Source organism: Trichechus manatus, unplaced genomic scaffold (assembly GCF_000243295.1).
Source record: "Trichechus manatus latirostris isolate Lorelei unplaced genomic scaffold, TriManLat1.0 scaffold00047, whole genome shotgun sequence".
Lineage (NCBI taxonomy): Eukaryota > Metazoa > Chordata > Mammalia > Sirenia > Trichechidae > Trichechus > Trichechus manatus.
In genome coordinates this window covers 12,607,132-12,626,064 of record NW_004443983.1, presented here as the reverse complement: position 1 = coordinate 12,626,064, position 18,933 = coordinate 12,607,132, and the positions used below count along the sequence as shown (strand labels likewise).

Below are 18,933 nucleotides of genomic sequence, written 5' to 3'. Positions count from 1 at the left end.
TTGATGTTCTAGGGTTTCAGGATTGTTGATTCTCTGTTTGGCTTAGTTTTTCGGATCTTTGTTGTGGAGGGACGGCGTGGTGCTTCTGCCTAGACCGCCATCTTGCCGGAGTCTGGCAGGTTATTCCTTTTGATAAGAGTTTATGGATATTTTACCTGGATGATGAAAAATATTAGGGTAGTTGAAACAATACCTGCCTTGTAAATCATTAATCTACAATATAGATAAAATATCTAATAATTTCTTTTTGATCAGCTGTTCCATTTTCCTTTTCTTAGTGGTATTCATAAAAATCCCTTTTTCTTTTGTAGAGCTCAGATGCTTCTAGATCAGTACCGAAAGAAGTCAAAGCTTTTCCGTACTAAAGTTGTCCTGGCCCCACTAGGAGATGATTTCCGCTACAGTGAACGCACAGAGTGGGATCAGCAGTTCAAGAATTATCAGCTACTTTTTGACTATATGAATTCTCAGCCTCAGCTTAATGTTAAGGTAATAAGGAAATATTTATTAATGATACTGTATTGGAAGTTGAGCTTTCATTATTAAATGAGGTTAAACATAATATCCTTAGTCTCATTGTCCTGCATCCCAGTATTTCCTAGAATACCTGGTTGTTACGTAACAGTATAATTCATTAAGAGGAACATAACCTTCTACTGTAGTTCCATTTCAAAAGTTGTGCCTTTCCTACCATTCCTTGAGGATTTAAGAGGTATCGCTTTTATGTGATGGAGAATATACACCTACTGAGTTGTGATTTTCTTTCACTGATGGCCTGTGTTTCTACCAGCATTGGAAGTTTATTGTTTCTCTCTGACAGTTGCATCCTTGTGATTTAGTAGTGTGACTGGCAGATGTAGATGAACATGTCATGAATTTCGCAAACAATTTTATTGTGTCCAGAGAATATGCTAGCAGTTTTCTTAGATGAGGAAAACTTCTAAAGTGAATAATTTGTCTATGGTTCTTAATTTTTTTTTAATCTTGTGAAAAGTTTAAAATACTGCCCACAAAGTTGAGAATAACACAAATGAACCCCCTCACCCTAATATCCATGGCTCAGCTTCCACAGTCATCAACTCAAGGCCACTGTTGTTTCAGCTCTGCCCTCTACTGTCTCCTCCCTGCCCCCAGGATTACCTTGGAGCAAATTTCAAGCATCATTTAGTTTTGGTGGTAGCTATTTCAGTATTATCTCTAAATGATCAGGGTTCTGTTTAAAAACATAGTCATACGATCATTATAACATATAAACAATTAGCAATAATTCTATAATGTTATACATCCGGATAGATTCAAACTTCATTGATGTCATTAAAACTTTTTTTTAACGTGGTTTGTTTGAGTCAAGATTGAAACAAGAGTCATATATTGCATATGGTCAGTAAGTCTTTCAAAGTCTTTATTTTTAATGCATCTTAGAGAACCTGTGTGAGAAAAGTAGTTATACACCATGTTTTTTACACTCACATAGAGTGAACCTGTGAGAGCTGGAACTCAACAGGACTGCCTTGTTTTTCCAGGTCTCCCCTGTTTTCTGCCTTTGACAGCATACAGTCTTACCATTTTTCTGTTGCTCTCTATTAGTGGAAAATATTTGAGTTTCTACATTACACAGGTTCTGACTGTCACAGGTTTTACTCTGTTAACCTGTAAAGCAGTAGAAGATCTATGAAAATACTGTAGAGAGGAAGTGATGTCACGTATAGAAAATTAGAAAGTTGACAATGGACCACATTTTATGCAGTAAGAATTCATGTTTATCAAATAGATAAATAAGCTTAAAGTATCAAGTATATTAAAGATGTTTAAATTTGAATATCTGCTAGATTATGAACACAGGGGCAATGGTTAAATCATCTATTTTCCTCAAAGATGTACCTTATACATGAAAATTTGATCAGTGGAGAGGATATGTATGTAGATATCTGACCTTTAAACTTACTGGGTATATTGGTTTGTTAGGGCCTGCTGTAATAAAGTACCATAAACTAGGAGGCTTGTAAGAAGAGAAATTTATTGTCTCACAGTTCTGGAGACTGGGAGTCTGACATCAAGTTGTTGGCCATGGTGATTCCTTCTGAGGCTTTAAGGGAAAATCTATTCCATATCTCTCCTAGCTTCTGGTAGCTCCAGGGATTTCTTGACCTACAACTGCAGCATCACATGGCATCCTTCTTCTGTCTTGCTGACTCTGTTGTCTTCTCTTTTATAAGGATACCAGTCATATAGGTATAGAATAATTCAGGGATAGATACCCACCATAGTCCACTATGACCTCATGTTAACCTAACTGATAATATTGTCAAAGACTCTTTCCAAACAGGGTCACATTTACAGGTACAGCTGTTAGGACTTCAACATAACTTTTGGGATGGGTGCACAGTTCAATCCATAACACTGGGGAATGTCTTTGGGGTCCATAGAAGGGTCTTCTGCCTACTTCTAAGGAACTAGATCCTGATTTTAGTATTTTACCTATTCCCTCCTGTTTTGGCCCATTAAAACAATTTTTAGGTTTTTTTTTTAATTGAAGTATACCTAAGAGAAGTGCACAAATAATATACAGAGATTTTTTTTTCAAATTATAAACCCCCATATAATCACCATTTAGATCAAGATGTAGAACATTTATAACACCCTGGAAGAGTTCTCAGGTCTCCTCCTAGTCCTTACCAAACCTTTCAAGGTGTTAAACTAACTTTTTCACCTCTGTCACCATGATTAGTGTTGACTGTTTTTGGATTTTATATAAAGGAAATTATTCAACATGTGCTTTTTTATATCTGTTTTTTTTGTTCCACATTGTGTTGGTGATACTCATATATATTGTTGCATTTAGCGGTAGTTCATTCATTTTTAATGCTATCAAGTATCTATAGTATCTATTTCATAAATATAACACATTTTTTTCTGTTCTATTGTCAATGGATATTTGAGTGGTTTCCATTTTTTGTCTATTACAAATAAAGCTGCTGTGAACCTTTTTTTTTGTTGCATGTTTTTGGTATACGTGTGTATGAGTTTATGTGGGTGTGAGATGGAAGTTTTTGGTCATAGGGTATGTACATGTTCAACTTTAATAGATACTGCCAAACAGTGTTCCAAAATAGATGCACCAGTTGTTGTGTTGTATGAGAGTTCTGATTGCTCCATACCCTTACCGAGACTTTGTATTGTTAGTTGTTGTCTCATTTTTATCCATTCTGACAGGTGTGATATTTTTATTTCTCTGGTGGGTGTGTAAATGAGATTGAGCCTTTTTTTTTAGTAGGGTTATTGCCATTTGGGTATCCTCTTTCATGAAGGGTCTGCTTTAAGTCTTTTCATCATTTTTTATCAAATTGAGTTGCCATTTTTCTGTTTGTAGTTGTTGTGTATATTTTGGATTTAGTCGATTTTGGATACAGGTTATGCAAATACTGTCTGTCATACGGTGGCCCGCCTTTTCACTCTCGTAATGCTCTTCTTTGATGAACACAAATTCTTAATATTAGTTAAACCTAATATAATAGTATTTCCTTTGTGATTAGTGCTTATGTCCTGTATAAGAAATTTTTTCTTTAGCCCAAGATCATGAAGGTATATTTGTTATGAAGATATCCTCTAGAAGCTTGATTGTTTTACCTTCAATATTTAGGTCTGTAATATATCTGGAATTGATTTTTGTGAATTGTGTGGAGGTATGGATCAAGATACTTTTTTTTTTTTTTTTTGCCTATATGGATATCCAGCATCATTAACTGAAAAGAGCATAGTTTCCCCGCTATACTGCAGTGACATCTTTGTCATAATATGACACTACATTTGTGTGGATCTGTGTCTAGACTCTCTATTCCATTTCATTCATTTATTTGATTAGCTTCACATAATACACTGTCTTAATTACTATAGTTTTAAAGTATCTGATAATGTAAGTATTCCAATTTTGTTTTCGTTCTAAAGATTGCATTTGTTATTCTTAGCCCTTTGTATTTCTATGTAGGTTTAGGATCAACTTTAAAAAAAAAATTGTTTTATTGTGGTGAAGATATATATAACAAATCATTTTCCAGTTCAACAATTTTTACATGTACAATTCAGTGACATTGATTACATTCATCATGTTGTGCAGCTATCACCACTATCCATTTCCAAATTATTCTGCCACCATTAACAGGGCCTCAGTGACTCCTCCTTTTCTCCTCCCTGTCACTCCTGGTAACCACTAATAAATTTTAGTCTCTATTCACTTGCTTATTCTAGATAGTTCATGTAAGTGGGATATTTTACTGCATGCACGCGTGCACACACACACAGATTTTATATACATAACAATGTTTGTCCTTTTGTGACTGACTCATTCCACTCAGTGTAATGTTTTCAAGAATCATCCATGTTGTAGCATGTGTGAGGATTTCATTTCTCTTTATGACTGTACTATTCACGGTAGCCAAAAGGTGGAAACAATCTAAATGTCCATCAACATGTGAATGAATAAACAAAATGTGGATTCAGATTCTGTACTGTGCTAGAGTGCTACTAACAGTTTTTAACTAACCTTAATTTATTTTTCTGCTACACTGAATCAAAATGGCTTTCAATATCTGTGTGTGTGTACGTATGTATATATAAGGTAGGAAACAAAACTGAAATCAGCTTCATGATTAAAAGAAACCCAAGTCCCTGTTGAATTATCTATTTACTTTTTAACAACACTGCCTTTTAATAATGGAGCCTTGGTGGCTCAGTGGTAAGCTCTTGGCTGCTAACTGGAAGGACAGCAGTTTGAACCCACCAGCCACTCTGCTGGAGAAAGCTGTGGCAGTCTGCTTCCATAAAGATTTATGGCTTTGGAAACCTGGCAGGGAAGTTCTACTCTATCCTGCAGGGTCGCTATGAGTCGAAATCAACTTGACAGCAATGGGCGTGGTTTTGGCTCTGTCCTTTTAGTATCTGTTTACAAAGTCTGGTATAATGTTATTTTTTTCTTTTGACTTGTAGAGTAGTTCGTACTCATAAAAATAGACTTACGATCCAGAAATTTAAGTCATTAGTCAGAAAGGGCTTTTCGTTTGAGCGATCAACCTTGCAATTCTTGTCACTCTTTGTGTTTTACTTCTGCTCTTGTTACTTGCTGATAGAAAAAGTCCATGTTATTAATGGCCTGGTGCCCTAATAGTCTCTCCCTCTTCCCTCACAAAAATTCAGCTGGGGAAGGGAGGGGAGGGCGTGTGCATATGGTATGATATATGAAAATACTTTATGTTTATGACTAACAAAACTGTTCTTCCAGATTTCTGGAACATTTTACTCAAAATATATCTTTTATTTTTGCTCCTGCCCTCATTTTTCATTCATCCCTGGATTTTTCAATGCTTAGATTCTTGCACATTTTATAATTCTAGAGATATGTAAGGGCTTTTCATATCCATAATTTATAGGTCTAAAATAGCTCCCCTCATAACTGCTTAGATATACAAGTTTTCTTAGTTAATTTGGAGCTTGATGCAAGTGAAAGAAAGAGTCACTGGATATTTTCCCCCTGCTTTTGATTTTCATAATGTCTGGGCTGTATGTTCATCTTGACTTGGAATCACATCTTAAATATTTATTAACTTTTCCTTTCAGTGCAAGAAAGTAATAATTTTAAGGTAGTGATGAATTACTGATGTGTCAACTTTTTTTTTAATAGATACAGTTTGGAACTTTATCAGATTATTTTGATGCACTGGATAAAGCAGATAAAAATAGTGGAAAGAGTAGCCAGTCAGTGTTCCCTGTTCTAAGTGGAGATTTCTTCACTTACGCTGACCGGGATGATCATTACTGGAGTGGCTACTTCACATCCAGACCCTTCTACAAACGAATGGATAGAGTCATGGAATCCCATCTGAGGTATATTTGCTTATGTGTTGCTACATTTGTATATTCACTTCTTTTATGTTATTGTAGCCTTTTTGTGTGATACTGCATGAATGTTATGATGTATTTAATGTAATTGTGAAATTTTAATTCAATCATAGATATGTCTCCAAAGTATAATCAAATTATTGTATGGGTTTTTGTTCTGGAAGGAAAGCAGATTTTCTAAGAGTTGTGTTCGGTGTTCTAGAGTTTTCTAATTAATTGCCAGTATTATTCACACACCATGGTAATACTCAGTGACATCATGTGTGTCTGCAAGTCAGTAATTATGGTAAAAGCTTAATTGTTGGAAACGCAGGCAAGGATCAAAAGAAAGCAAATAGGGCCTCTTAGCAGCCAAAATGTGGGTATCAAAGAGCATACTCTAAAACTAATGTATTTTATCTGTGGGAGAACTTCAGAGGTTCCATCTCAGTTCTTACTTATTTTATTCAAGACACATTTTATAGGTATGATTTTCTGCTTAGAAGAACAAACTTTGAGAGAGATGAGAACTGATAGGGCAGGCAGAGTGATTGGCTGAAAAAGTAAACTGACAAGGGGAAGACAGAAAGGTCGATAGAAAACATTCTAAACTACACCATTCAATAGAACTTTCTGCAGTGATAGATGTCCAACATGGTAGCCACTAGCCACATGTGACTATGGAACACTTGAAATGTGACCAGTGTGACTGAGGAACTGAAGTTTTAATTTCAGTTAATTTTAGTTAATTTACATGGAAATAGCCACATGTTGCTAGTAGCTCTTGTATTAGAAATAACAGTTCTAAATAACTGTATTTTATTGTTTTGTAGTAAAGATAAACTACGCCAGGGTCTCCCGAGCCTGTCTCTATGTGTGTATAGCTTGGTAGAGTTATTTGTTTTCATGATAAATCTCAGTATTTAAAAAAAAAAAAAAAAATGTTATATGATACCTACCTTCTGTGTACTGGTGAAACAATACATTTTGGAAAGGTGCTTTATAAAAAATCATTAATTTATTCTAGAATTGTGCTTTATAAAAATTATTAATTTCTTCTAGAATTTGTGTAGTTTGTTTTTATTATCATTACTGTTGTTGTGCTGCTGTTACCATTATTTAAAAAGCCTAGTCTTTGATTGTTACTTAGAATATTCGCAAATATACCAGATAACTACATATTATTGTATTTATACTAAAATGGTATTTCTGTGTCATAGAGATTTATGTGTTCTTACTCAAAAGAATGTCAACCGTTTATCTGTTATATTTTCTAAACTTTCTGTGATAAAATAGAGCAAGTGCTGGTATAGTGTAGAAATTCTCTTGGACAGTTGCATTAATGATTCTTAAGTGTCAGTTTTTAGCAACAAAAAGTTATGAAGGTTGGTTCAGTCTCAATTTGTCGAACATATTTAAGGTAAGGTAGTTACGCTAGTAATATATTTAGAAAGTTCTGCTGTTTAACAAAATTTGTGAATTTCAAAATGTAATTATTAGAAGATAAGTTTAGTGTCTGATAATAGTGATAATTCATCCTGATGCACAATGTAAAACTATGAATAAATATAAAGAAGGAAGTATTTTTAAAACCCACTAAAGTTGACTTTTTAACATTTTGAGGTATCTGTATATGTAAATACATATACATATAAATACACAGATACTCCAGATGTTAAAAAGTGGACTTTATTATAAGTAAATAAGAGTCCCTGGGTGATGCAAATGGTTACACACTTGAATACTAACCAAAAGTTGGGAGTTTCAACCCACCCAGAGGCACCTCGAAAGACAGGCCTGGCAGTCTGCTTCCGAAAGGTCAGAACCTTGAAAACCCCATGGAGCAGTTCTGTTCTGCAACACGTGGGGTCCCCATGAGTTGGAATCAACTCCACAGCAGCTGGTTTACTGGCAGTGTATGTAAATAGATATTCTTTTTGAAACTAGAAATATTTGCTCTGGGTATATGTGAACACATATATGCAACTTACATAATTCAGATTTAGTGATTTCCATGCCATGATTTTAGGAAAAGTTAGAATTTAAAATAGAGAACATTTAAAATCTTTGATTGTATCTACAATTTAAAGGAATTCATCTTTCTTTTTTTGTTTTACCAAACAAGAGCAGTAAAAGCCACACACACTTCTGAGCTTTCTCTTTTCCTGATATCTTAATATATTTTTAAGCTGCCTTGATTTTTCTCTCTCCATCTTTCTTAACATATTTGGCATATAGAACCTTCTAATACTTTTTACTCCTTCAAGCCATGTCTTCTTTTAAGGAACTTTTTAGAAACCTATATTTAAGTGCTAGGCTGCTAACCAAAAGCTTGCTGGTTCGAACCCACCCAGTGGCTCCTGGGAAGAAAGACCTGTTGATCTGCTCCTGTAAAGATTACACCCTAGAAAATCCTATGGGAACACTTCTGTCTGATAGAGTTGCTGTGAGTCTGAATCGACTTGATGGCACCCAGCAACAACAGCAACATCTTCAACCATATCCCTGATGAAAAAAATATAAGATAGAAATCATAAGTCCCTATATTCTTACTCAAAACCTGTCCTTAGACTAAAGTGTTTTTTCCTTTTCTTTAAGTTAAGGAGAAAAAGACAACATATATTTTATCATCTTTTAGTTTACACTTTTGAATTCTCTGTAGTTGTATGTTATCATTCAACACTTAATCCAACCTTAGTCACCAAGCTATAGGCCATTTTTTCCTGCCTTCTCTGTACTCTGACCCTCCTGCTCACATGGCCTTGCAGTTTCCACCTTCTGTCCTCTTCATATATGGAAGTGAATGGCTTTCTGGGGGATGTTATGGTACATGTCCGCACTGCTTTTGAAGAGGACGGAGAGATTTATCTAGTTCTTACTGCTGTGTTCAAATGATTTTTCATCATGTCGTACATAAATAAACCTATCTTGCTGCTGACTGATGCTGGCTTCTCTTCAGCATCATCTGGAACAAGGGCCACCAACATCAGCATAGATGTTGTGACCTCTGACAATTGAGAATTTAGATATATGTATACTGTCTTAGTTTCTTAGTGCTGCTATAACAGAAATACCACAAGTAGGTAGTTTTAATTAACAGAAATGTATTTTCTCAAAGTTTAGGAGACTAGAAGTCTGAATTCATGGCGCTGGATCAAGAGGAAGGCTTTCTCTGTCCCCTCTGGGGGAAAATCCTTGTCTCAATTTCTCTACCATTCTTCTTGGATTTCCTTGGAGATCTCCAAGTGGCATCTGACTTTCCTCATTCATGCTTGCTTGCTTCTGTGCCTCATCTGCTCTTTTTATGTTTCTAAAGTGATTGGTTTAATACACACCTTACACTGATATTGCCTCATTAACATAACAAAGAAAACCCTATTCCCAAATGGAATTACCTCCACAGGTGTAGGGGTTAGGAGTTACAACACATATTATTGGTGCACGCAATTCAATCCCTAACATATACCTTGGTAGTTTTATAGATATGTTATTATCAATATCTTTCTCAAATTGTACTGAAATTGTAGATTTAAATAAAAACCATTTAAAAAGGTATCAATATCACATATTTTAAATAGTAAACTGTTTGTTTTGAAATAAAGATTAATGAGTGTTTTATGCAACTAGGACTGCTGAAATTCTTTACTATTTCGCCCTGAGAAAAGCACAGAAATACAAGATAAGTAAATTTCTTTCATCGTCACATTATACGGCACTGTCAGAAGCCAGAAGGAATCTGGGACTGTTTCAACATCATGATGCTATCACAGGAACTGCAAAAGATTGGGTGGTTGTGGATTATGGTACCAGGTAATGTAATTATTGAAGAGTGATCTTAAAAGAAGAAATTTTTTACAATTTTATGTCATAGCTCATATCTTTTGGTAAAGTTGTTAATGTTTATCAGTCTGCATTAATAATGGTATCCCTTATAAGTATTGCTATAACAAAAAAAAACCCACCAATTTTCAAAACATGTTTCAAGAAATTGGTTGACAGTACTAGCTGTCCCAATTTTTATTGCAGTGCATTTCTGGAAAGGAGTAGTAAGACATTATTATAAAGCTGATCCTGTTTTCTCATAAGTACAGTGTGGTAATTGGGGTTACCTTTTTGATGAAGAATTCGGCATCAAATAAATCATAGTTATAATCCAGTGAGATAAAGAGCCCCAGCTTGTTGTACACCCATCTGCTCTCATCCTTTTCATATCCACTTGTTCTAAGATACCTCATTTTTTTAGATAAATGTTGACCAAAAAAGAAAAAAAAAAAGAACATGCCTAGAAGCATAACCAGGAAGGAGAAGGACCTAGAAACCTTGTCATATATGGATGACCTAAGGAATTGGGAATAAGGGATGGCCTGGGTGTTGATATCAAAGCTATCTTCAGATTTTTGATACGGTATCAGGTGAATGTGGGAGTAGAAGTTCAGTTATTTCCATATTGCAGAATTAGAAACAGTGAGTACAGGGTTTGGCTCAGAATAGGGGAGGACTTTGCAAACAGTGCTGCTCAAGAATGGAGAGGCTCACTTGTTGTGATAGTGATATTACCATCACCGTGCCAGAGTTTGGGGGACTATTCATTACAACCATTGCAGAGGGGCTTCCTACATTGGGGAAGGAGTTTAGACTTGTTTAACTATTGTTTAAAGTATTATTTCTTCCAGATTTTTTTCTTTTTATCCACAAATGATACACGTTGATAATATTTTTAAATTATTAATGTTGTAATTTTTTTTATAACAGACTTATATAGTGAATCCCTTTATTGTAAATACCCGTGTATGTGAAAAGTATACAACAGATAAAATCAACATTAAAAATTGATCCACAACTGATGTTACTAATTGTAATAAGTGTTAATTAAATTTTTAGTTACTTTTTTTTTTTTTGCTTTTACTAGAAATTAGGGGGAAAAACATTCTTGAGGTTTCTTTAGTTGACTTGAGTGAGTCCTTAAAAATCACGTTCAAGGCATTATCTTGAATATCTTCTCAATTTTCTGTGGTGAATGTTTGACATCATCTGTCTAGGTTGAACTGTACTTAAAGTGGATAACACTCATTAAATGATGATGATGTTGGTGTTTTTCCCACCGAAAACGTTTTTGAAAGCAAGCTCGTACTCTTTGTTTCTCCTTTTCACCTGCTCATGCCTTCTTGGTTTATTGAAAGTTTAAAAGTGTTGACAGTTTACAACCAGACAACAGCAGAGCTTCCAAGAGAAAATGGAGGTGTATTCTCCTACACTTCATACTTGCTCTCTCTCTGGCTGCCATGTTGAAAAGAAGTTTGTGTACAGGTCATTGAGTTTTTCCTGTAGAACATCTTGTCTCACAACCTTTCCAGAAGGCTTGTCGTTAGTTCCTCCGTGTGTTTTGCATTGCTTTCAGCTTTTGAAACCTCCCAGTACAAAATTGCATTTTAGAGAAGAAAAGATACAACAATTCTCAAATTGTACTCGACATTTGTAAATTTGCTTTTCGAGCACTTAACACTTCATTGAAAGGTCGCAAATGATTATTAAGTCATTAACAGAGGCATTTTAAGTAGGAAATTTCAAAACACAAGTTAGAGGATTATAAACAAAGATGCAGATAGCATTGGATGTTCTCTTATAGTTGGATTGTTGACTACTGTTCATTCAGATGTTGCCAGAAATGTCACTATTAGTAGGTATATGAGTTAGGTATTGCACTTGGCTGCTAGTAATAGAAACCTGAAGTAGAATAAATTCTATCCTGTGTATTTTTTATGCCATGTGAAAGAAGTCTGCATGTAAACGGTTCAGATATGACAGCTTCACAGTATCATCAGGGATCCAGGCTCATCTGGCTTTGTCCTCTGCCATCCTAAGGGTGACCCTTATAGTCATGCCCTAAGCAGTAGATTGAGTGTTTATATCATTATAAACTGGATAGCAGGAGCCCTGGTGGTGCAGTGGTTCAAGCGCTCAGCTGCTAACCGAAAGGTTGGTGGTTTGAACTAACCAGCCACTTTGTGGGAGAAAGATGTGACAGTCTGCTTCTGTAAAGATTTACAGCCTTGGAAACCCTATGGAGCAGTTCTACCCCATAGTTAATTTAATTCGTGGCATGAAGAAATGAATTACAGTGGGACACTGTAATGAGATTTCAGCCTAAAAGTGGAAAATGGGTGTATCTGGAAGGGAAGAAGAAATGGTGATGAGGCCAGTTAGAGAAAGGTTTCAGAATTCTACCAATTTCTCAATTGGAATTAATGTAGGTAGGAGAAAACTAAACAAAGGATGAGGGTGAGGGACCTAACATGTCAAACTATTGAATGACAGGCATTATAATATCTTAAAACAACAGCAGTGACCACAAACTAGAAAATTGTAAATGTTTCTACATGTTATTTCCTGGGTTGTATTCGTATAAACAGGATTAAGTTCATATTAGGATATTTGTGGCTTTTAGAAGTCCCACGTTGATGAAACATTTTAAATTTTGTTTTTTCCCAGTGTTTCCCAAACTTATGTGTCATGTTTTATCTTGCTTTATTTTAGAATGAAACATCTTTTACATCCTTAGAAAGTGTTTGGAGAATGCTATGTTGCAGTCTTTAGTGCTTATCTCATTAGACGGCTGCACATGTGCCTTTAGGAGGCCAACATCAATCCGTGGCTTTACACAGTTTGAATTAGGACTCTTTAATACACTGTAATGCATGTAAGGTTTGAGCTAGTGAAGAGCATTTTCCAGGTTCTGAGAACTTAATGGATAAAGATGACCATGTAGAAAATAGGAGGAAACTTAGATTGCCAGACTTGTTTCGTTGACTGAGCAGTATTCATTCATATGTCCTTTCAGTCTGGTTAAGAGCACTTGCTACTATCTAGAAAAGCATTTGAATAGACTGAGTAATATAGCTGGATGATGGCACGAACTCAAATCCATAAGATTTTGGTGCTAAAATTATAAATTATGTAAATATATTTAATTAGTAACTTATTGATTGTGATCACTTAAATCTTTGAAGAAAATCTTAATGCTCTGTAAAAAAGTTATTTCTAATTTGTTTACAGATTTTTTTGTTGTTGCATACCAATAAAAATGTACTTAAGACATAGATCCATAGTCGCTTTCTGTGTTGGGGAAAATAATATAAACATCATAGATTTGTTCTGATAGTTGTTTGAAACATAAAGGTTTCTGTACAGATTTCTTCAGTATGAGTTTACTTAGGGATACCTGCATCATAAAGCCTTATAAAAACACGATTGAATTAGGAAAAAACATAAAGCAAGCTTTTCCCACATGCATAGTGCTTCAGAAATAGCTGGTAACGGACTGAGGTTATATTCCAGAATTTATCTTGAATTTTTTAAAATTGATTCTTAAACATTCTTTTGATACCACAGATATAAAAATACAATTTGAATAAGTTAATGATTTCAGTGACCAAGAAAAGTAAGAAGGATGAAGACAATTTCATTATGTAGATCTGCAAAAAACTCTTTATTTTTTTTGAACAAAAATGTGAAACTAAATACCACAAAATAAGTATTTGAATTCTAGGCAATGGCATATACTGATGGAGTTTTCTTGTGAATTGAGAGTTAATATCATGTCGTCTTCTTGTTTCAGTCCATATAAAAGAGTCTTCTAAAGTAAAGTATCAATTTTTGTTTTTTGATAGAGTGCCTTAAAGCTGTTGGGGGTGATCATGGTGGATAGTCATACTATTTGGTATGCTATTCATAGAAAGTGTAAGAAATGTGAGTAAGTTTGTTTCAGGTGCGTCCAGAAAATTTTCTATTTTAAATGAATCCTTATTAGTTAATCTTCTAATTAACCTTTCCTCTAAGCACTTAGGTCTGAGAGAAAAATAGCCAGTTCATTATAGGTTCATTATAGAATTTACTTTGTGAATATAGGATAAAGGTAATGGTGGTTTGACCATTATTAAAGAAACTGAAAATACTGTATGCAGATTTTTGAATTACTTCTCAGACTAGTAAAATATTTTGGTTCACAGACTTTTTCATTCATTAATGAATTTGAAGAAGATAATTGGAGATTCTGCGCTTCTTCTTATTTTGAAGGACAAGCACACATACGACTCTTACTCTTCCAATAACTTCTTAGAGATGGTTAGTTGATATTTTTTATACTCATCATAAAAATGTATGATTCTTTTGTTGTCGGATTGGAAAAGGAGGTGAGAAGTTTAATGAAAAGAGACCTTGAAATACAATTATTTGTACATTATTTGAAAGGTTTTTTATCACTTTATATGGATTACACATGTGTCCCTCTTTCCTGTAAATGTGTCTGCATTTGACTTATGACATGTGTTTTGTTCAGGCACATTCAAATGGAAGGTCACTTCTGATTAAACCTAAGCATGAGAAATAAAACATATGTGTGTGAAACATATGGGGTGGGCTTTCAGAATACTACTAAGGTGATATTGTAAGGCAAGTCAGCCAGCGTTATGATTAGTTATTTTGCTTGGTTTTAATTAGAAACCCCTTGACATTTGAATTTTTGTCAGCCCTTAATCTTTTCTTGCTAAACTTGAATTTTAATAATCTTCAGTTGTCTTCTGATTTCAGACTGAATCCACAGAGTGCGGGGGGCTGTGCTGAGATGTATGTAACAGTAAAGCAGTGTTTGAGGAATTAGACTAGCTATTAGCCTCAACTCCTGCGCTGATTGCATGGGCCTTGAAAAAGTTACTTTAACATCTGTGTGCCCTCACTTATTTATCTGTAAAATGGGATGATAATATCTGCCTTGACTTGTGTTGTGAGGATCAGATGAACTAGTAAAACAGAAAGGTAGAACATGCTATTTGTTCATTGTTTCATCTGCAGCAAGGAGAAACATTTGACAGAATGGTTAATTGTAACCCTCTTTCACTTCGCAACTAAGATACTTTAAATTTGTAAAGTATTTATCTATAGTGTCTATAGAGAATAGTGAGTAGAGTCTGTAGTTTATGATAGGCTTTTGGGGCTTTGCATGTAATTTGAATTTACATGACACGAATCAGAGATAAGTTTCAATATTTTCATATGCTGGTACTAGTAATCAATTCATAATTATACATTTTCATGTTAATGTAGAAAAATGCATGAAATGGGCATGTATTTCTGAAGGCTATGAAATATATACGAACATAAAGTAGCACAAAATCCTTTGCAGAATTGTCCCTGAACTCTGATTTGTTTCTAATTTGAGCTACCCGTTATGGACTCTAGCCCCAGTTTGGTCTTCACCTGTAGCATATGTTGTACTAGAAGTCTAAATACACACAGAGAAGGATTTTTTATTTTGAGCTTTGATGGACTTTATCCCTGGGTCGCGCAAACAGTTAAGCGCTTGACTGTCAGCAGAAAGGCTGGTTCGAAACCACACGGAAGACAGGCATGGCAGTCTGCCTTTGGAAGGTCACAGCCTTGAAAACCTTTTGGAGCATTTCTATTCCACACACGTGGGGTCACCATGAATCAGAATCGACTCAACAGCAACTAACAACAACATGTGCTGCAAAGAGGTTTTTTCCCTTTCTTTTTTCCCTTTCTTCAGGATTTTTGCAGGGTACTATTACATAGCTAATTTTGAAACTTAAATTTTAAAAGTAATTTTCTTTTTTTTTTAATAGGATTTGGAACAAAAATCTCAAGATTCTCTGCCACAAAAAAATATAATAAGGCTGAGTGCGGAGCCAAGGTAAATACTTTATTTCCCATAAGCCTTTCGCACTTTTATGGTTTGACTTTTTTGGTTTTCATGGTTTCGTTCTCTAAACAGCATATATTTTGGGACAATATTTCAATATTCAGTGTATTAATTTTTAAAAATTACTGAAGAAATGGGTTTTCCCACATCAGACTGAGTTTGAGACCAAGGTCTGTATCATGTTCAATGCTAATACTTAACAGTGTTTGGTACATTTATTGCTGAATAAATTATTACATAATTAATATTTCTCACGGATACTTGGTATAGGATGTTAAACATGTACCTTTATGATAAAAAGTGTCTTGCCATTTAATGCTGATTATTTTTAGATTATATCTTTTGTTGAATGACCTTTCTTAGTTACCTTGTTTTTATTAATTCCCTGGTCCAATTTTTTTTTTTTTTTTAATGAAAGAAGCAACAATTATTATTAGATTAGGGTTCCTACTGTAAACCATTCACTAGATGCATTTTGCTGGTCACACTGCCTTCTTTTAGTGCTATTGATTTATGCTGAAGTCAGTGAAGTGTTCAGTTGACCTAAAATCCAGGCCTTTATTTGGTGGCTATCTCTTATTTACAAGGAAGTGTTTTATGGTTTGTATCAGTAATTTTTTAATCATCTGTTTTTAATCACCAAATATCAATAGGTCATTTCACGGTGTACCCAGATACCCAGCATATTATTTTTTTAATAGGACTTTTTGCTATCTTAAATTGGGAAGTTTAGTATCACCTCTTCCAAATTGTAGGATAAAAGAATAACTATGCAAGGAATAATTCATGGTTTTAGCTGGGTATATTTATTAAAATTATTAAAATAAATGGAGCTGAAGTATTACAGAAAAACAAGAAGACATATATGTTGCTGGAAAAGTTGAGATTTCACTTAAGAATATACTAAAGCCTTAGTTGTTTAAATTTCTTCATTAAGTAGAAATTTAAGACATAGCTTATACCTTAGAACAGGTAGGTAAGTAGTTTGTAGTAATATTAAAGTATAAGTAACATTGCTGAAGTTTTAAAAGCTTTGAGTTTGCCAGGTCATGGTTCAAACCCAAAAACCAAACCCATTGCTGTCAAGTTGATTCTGACTCATAGCGAAAAAATGATACCAAAAGAAAAATCAATTATAAAATTAGTGTTTTTTCTTTGTTTCAAAATAAGTAATGTTTCGATGTATTTGGAGTTATGCAAATAATATTTAATATTCCTTAAATATGAAGTCACTAATAAACTGTGGTGTCAGTAAATCTACTTGTGCATAAAATAACCCTCTTACCTATTAACTCTTCTTTTTTTAATCTGGTTGGTTGGGAGGTCTTTGTTTTTTCTGATTATAACAATAACATATGCTAGCTGTAAATAATTTGTACCCCATTCTACAATCACCCTGTTATTGTCTTTTATAGCTTTAAATGTCTACCATGCGTCTCCTTATGGGCTCATGGTGGGTGGGTTGGTTGGGGTAAGTGGGTAGAATGAGGTGGGGCTGGGGCCTCAGTGGATCAGAGAAAGGTATGTGCCCTGTGGCTTTTCCCATTCCCATACTGTCCCAGCCTTAGCCAGCAGTAACTGATATCTAAGCCTTACTTATGCTAGAGAAAGGAAGTTAGAAGGTATAAACCCATACCCAAACCCACTGCTGTCGAGTCAATTCCGACTCATAGTGACACTATAGGGCAGAGTAGATTGCCCCATAGAATTGCAGAGGAGCGGCTGGTGGATCTTAATGCTGTTTCTTTGCAGTTCCGATCTACCAGGTGTCAGTGCCACTATTTCCATAGTTAGGTAAACTGGGAATATTTCTGATGGTCAGATTCTTGTTTTTATCTTTATTACCTGTTTTGTACTTTAGAGCCTCATGAATAGAACTTCTTATATTTTTGGTTTTAAAATCTATATATTTTACTTGTTAGCCACAAATTATCTGAGTTACTGATCTCAGTAAAATCGGTGAAGAATGGAGGAATGATCATGACCTTTAAAATGTAAGAATTTGATAGTTTTATTTAGCAGGTACTGAAAGTTAAATAACTGTCTGCAGTTCTCAGTCTTTAAATTAGACTTTTCGGAAGTGTGGCTGTGAGTCTCTTTCATAGTCTTCACGACTCTTCTGTGATACTCCAGAGCTTGGCTTTATTTTAATTATAGTTCCTATTTGAATAACAAATTACTGACCTAAATCATGTATTCTCAGTGGGGGAGATAGCCCCCCACCCAAGGGTGTGGAAATTGGTTTTGGGCAGGGATTGAAAACGATCTTAACTCTTTTTATATATGAAGCACAAATATACGTATAGTATATAAACAGATATACAGTTTATTTGTGGTATTAAACTGTATGGGGGGGTGATTACCAAAAAAACCCAAAATGTTTAAAAAACCTTCTGAGCTAGGTGATAATGAAAAAAAGAAAAAAAAAAAAAAAAAAAGGTGGAGAAACACTGATCTAAAACCCATAGAATATTAATAATACTTGTAAATAAATTTGATCGTGCAGGTGGCAACATTAACTATAGCTATAACCTAACATAATTTAGTTTGTGATTGTTTAAAAAATAGTTTGTAGACTTTGCTAAAGGGGACATGATACATGTTGATGTGCCTAATTTAGTTCATGGGAGTGTGTGAGCTATATAACATGTGCATTGCATTCATTGTCTTTGTATAGAAGGTAGGTACAATTAAGAGTTAAAGTTAGGGCATCCTGACAATCATAAATTGGCTAGCCTTAATTAATCCTTAAATGTAAATGCATATTTCTGTTTCTGTTTGCTTTCATAATTGCCTAAGGAAACCAGTTGTAAAGAAACTTAACACAGAGGCTTGCAGGATTAGAGACTTCGATGATGCAGGGGCAAGTCAGAGACAGGTGGTGAGACTGCAGTCTTCTTTCAGCAGCTCCTCCGTTCAGGCCACACAGGAACCAACTTTGCCACAACACAAACTCAGAAGTCATGTGCTTTGACAAGATGTAAAATAAACTTTTTTATTTTTAAAGGCAGATAGTTCAAAGTGCTACCGAGTATGTAATCAAAATTATACTGAGATGACCTTTGAAAACCTGGAAATTTAATTTTTCAAGTAGAAACTTGTTAGTTTGAAAGTAATTTATTTAAAGCACTACTACAAATGTACCTGTCATGGATTGAGTTATGTCCCCCAAAAAATGTGTGTATCAGTTTGGCTGGGCCATGATTCCTGGTATTGTGTGATTTTCCTATATGTTGTAAATCCTGCCTCTATGATATTAATGAGGAAGGATGGGTGGCAGTTGTGTTAGTAAGGCAGGACTCAGTCTACAAGATTGGATTGTGTCCTGAGGCAATCTCTTGAGATAT

General features: G+C 34.7%; 1 protein-coding gene across 4 annotated transcripts in view; it reads left to right on the top strand.

The window, feature by feature from the left end:
- Positions 1-18,933, top strand: part of MAN2A1 (mannosidase alpha class 2A member 1) — a 194,281-nt gene that overhangs the window by 101,956 nt on the left and 73,392 nt on the right. For all 4 annotated transcript variants that reach the window (XM_023731986.1, XM_004377005.3, XM_023731985.1 and 1 more), the window contains 5 exons: positions 312-489; positions 5,675-5,877; positions 9,499-9,681; positions 13,878-13,992; positions 15,510-15,577. In XM_023731986.1, the coding sequence (XP_023587754.1) occupies positions 312-489; positions 5,675-5,877; positions 9,499-9,681; positions 13,878-13,992; positions 15,510-15,577 (747 nt within the window). The remainder of the gene's footprint in view (positions 1-311; positions 490-5,674; positions 5,878-9,498; positions 9,682-13,877; positions 13,993-15,509; positions 15,578-18,933) is intronic.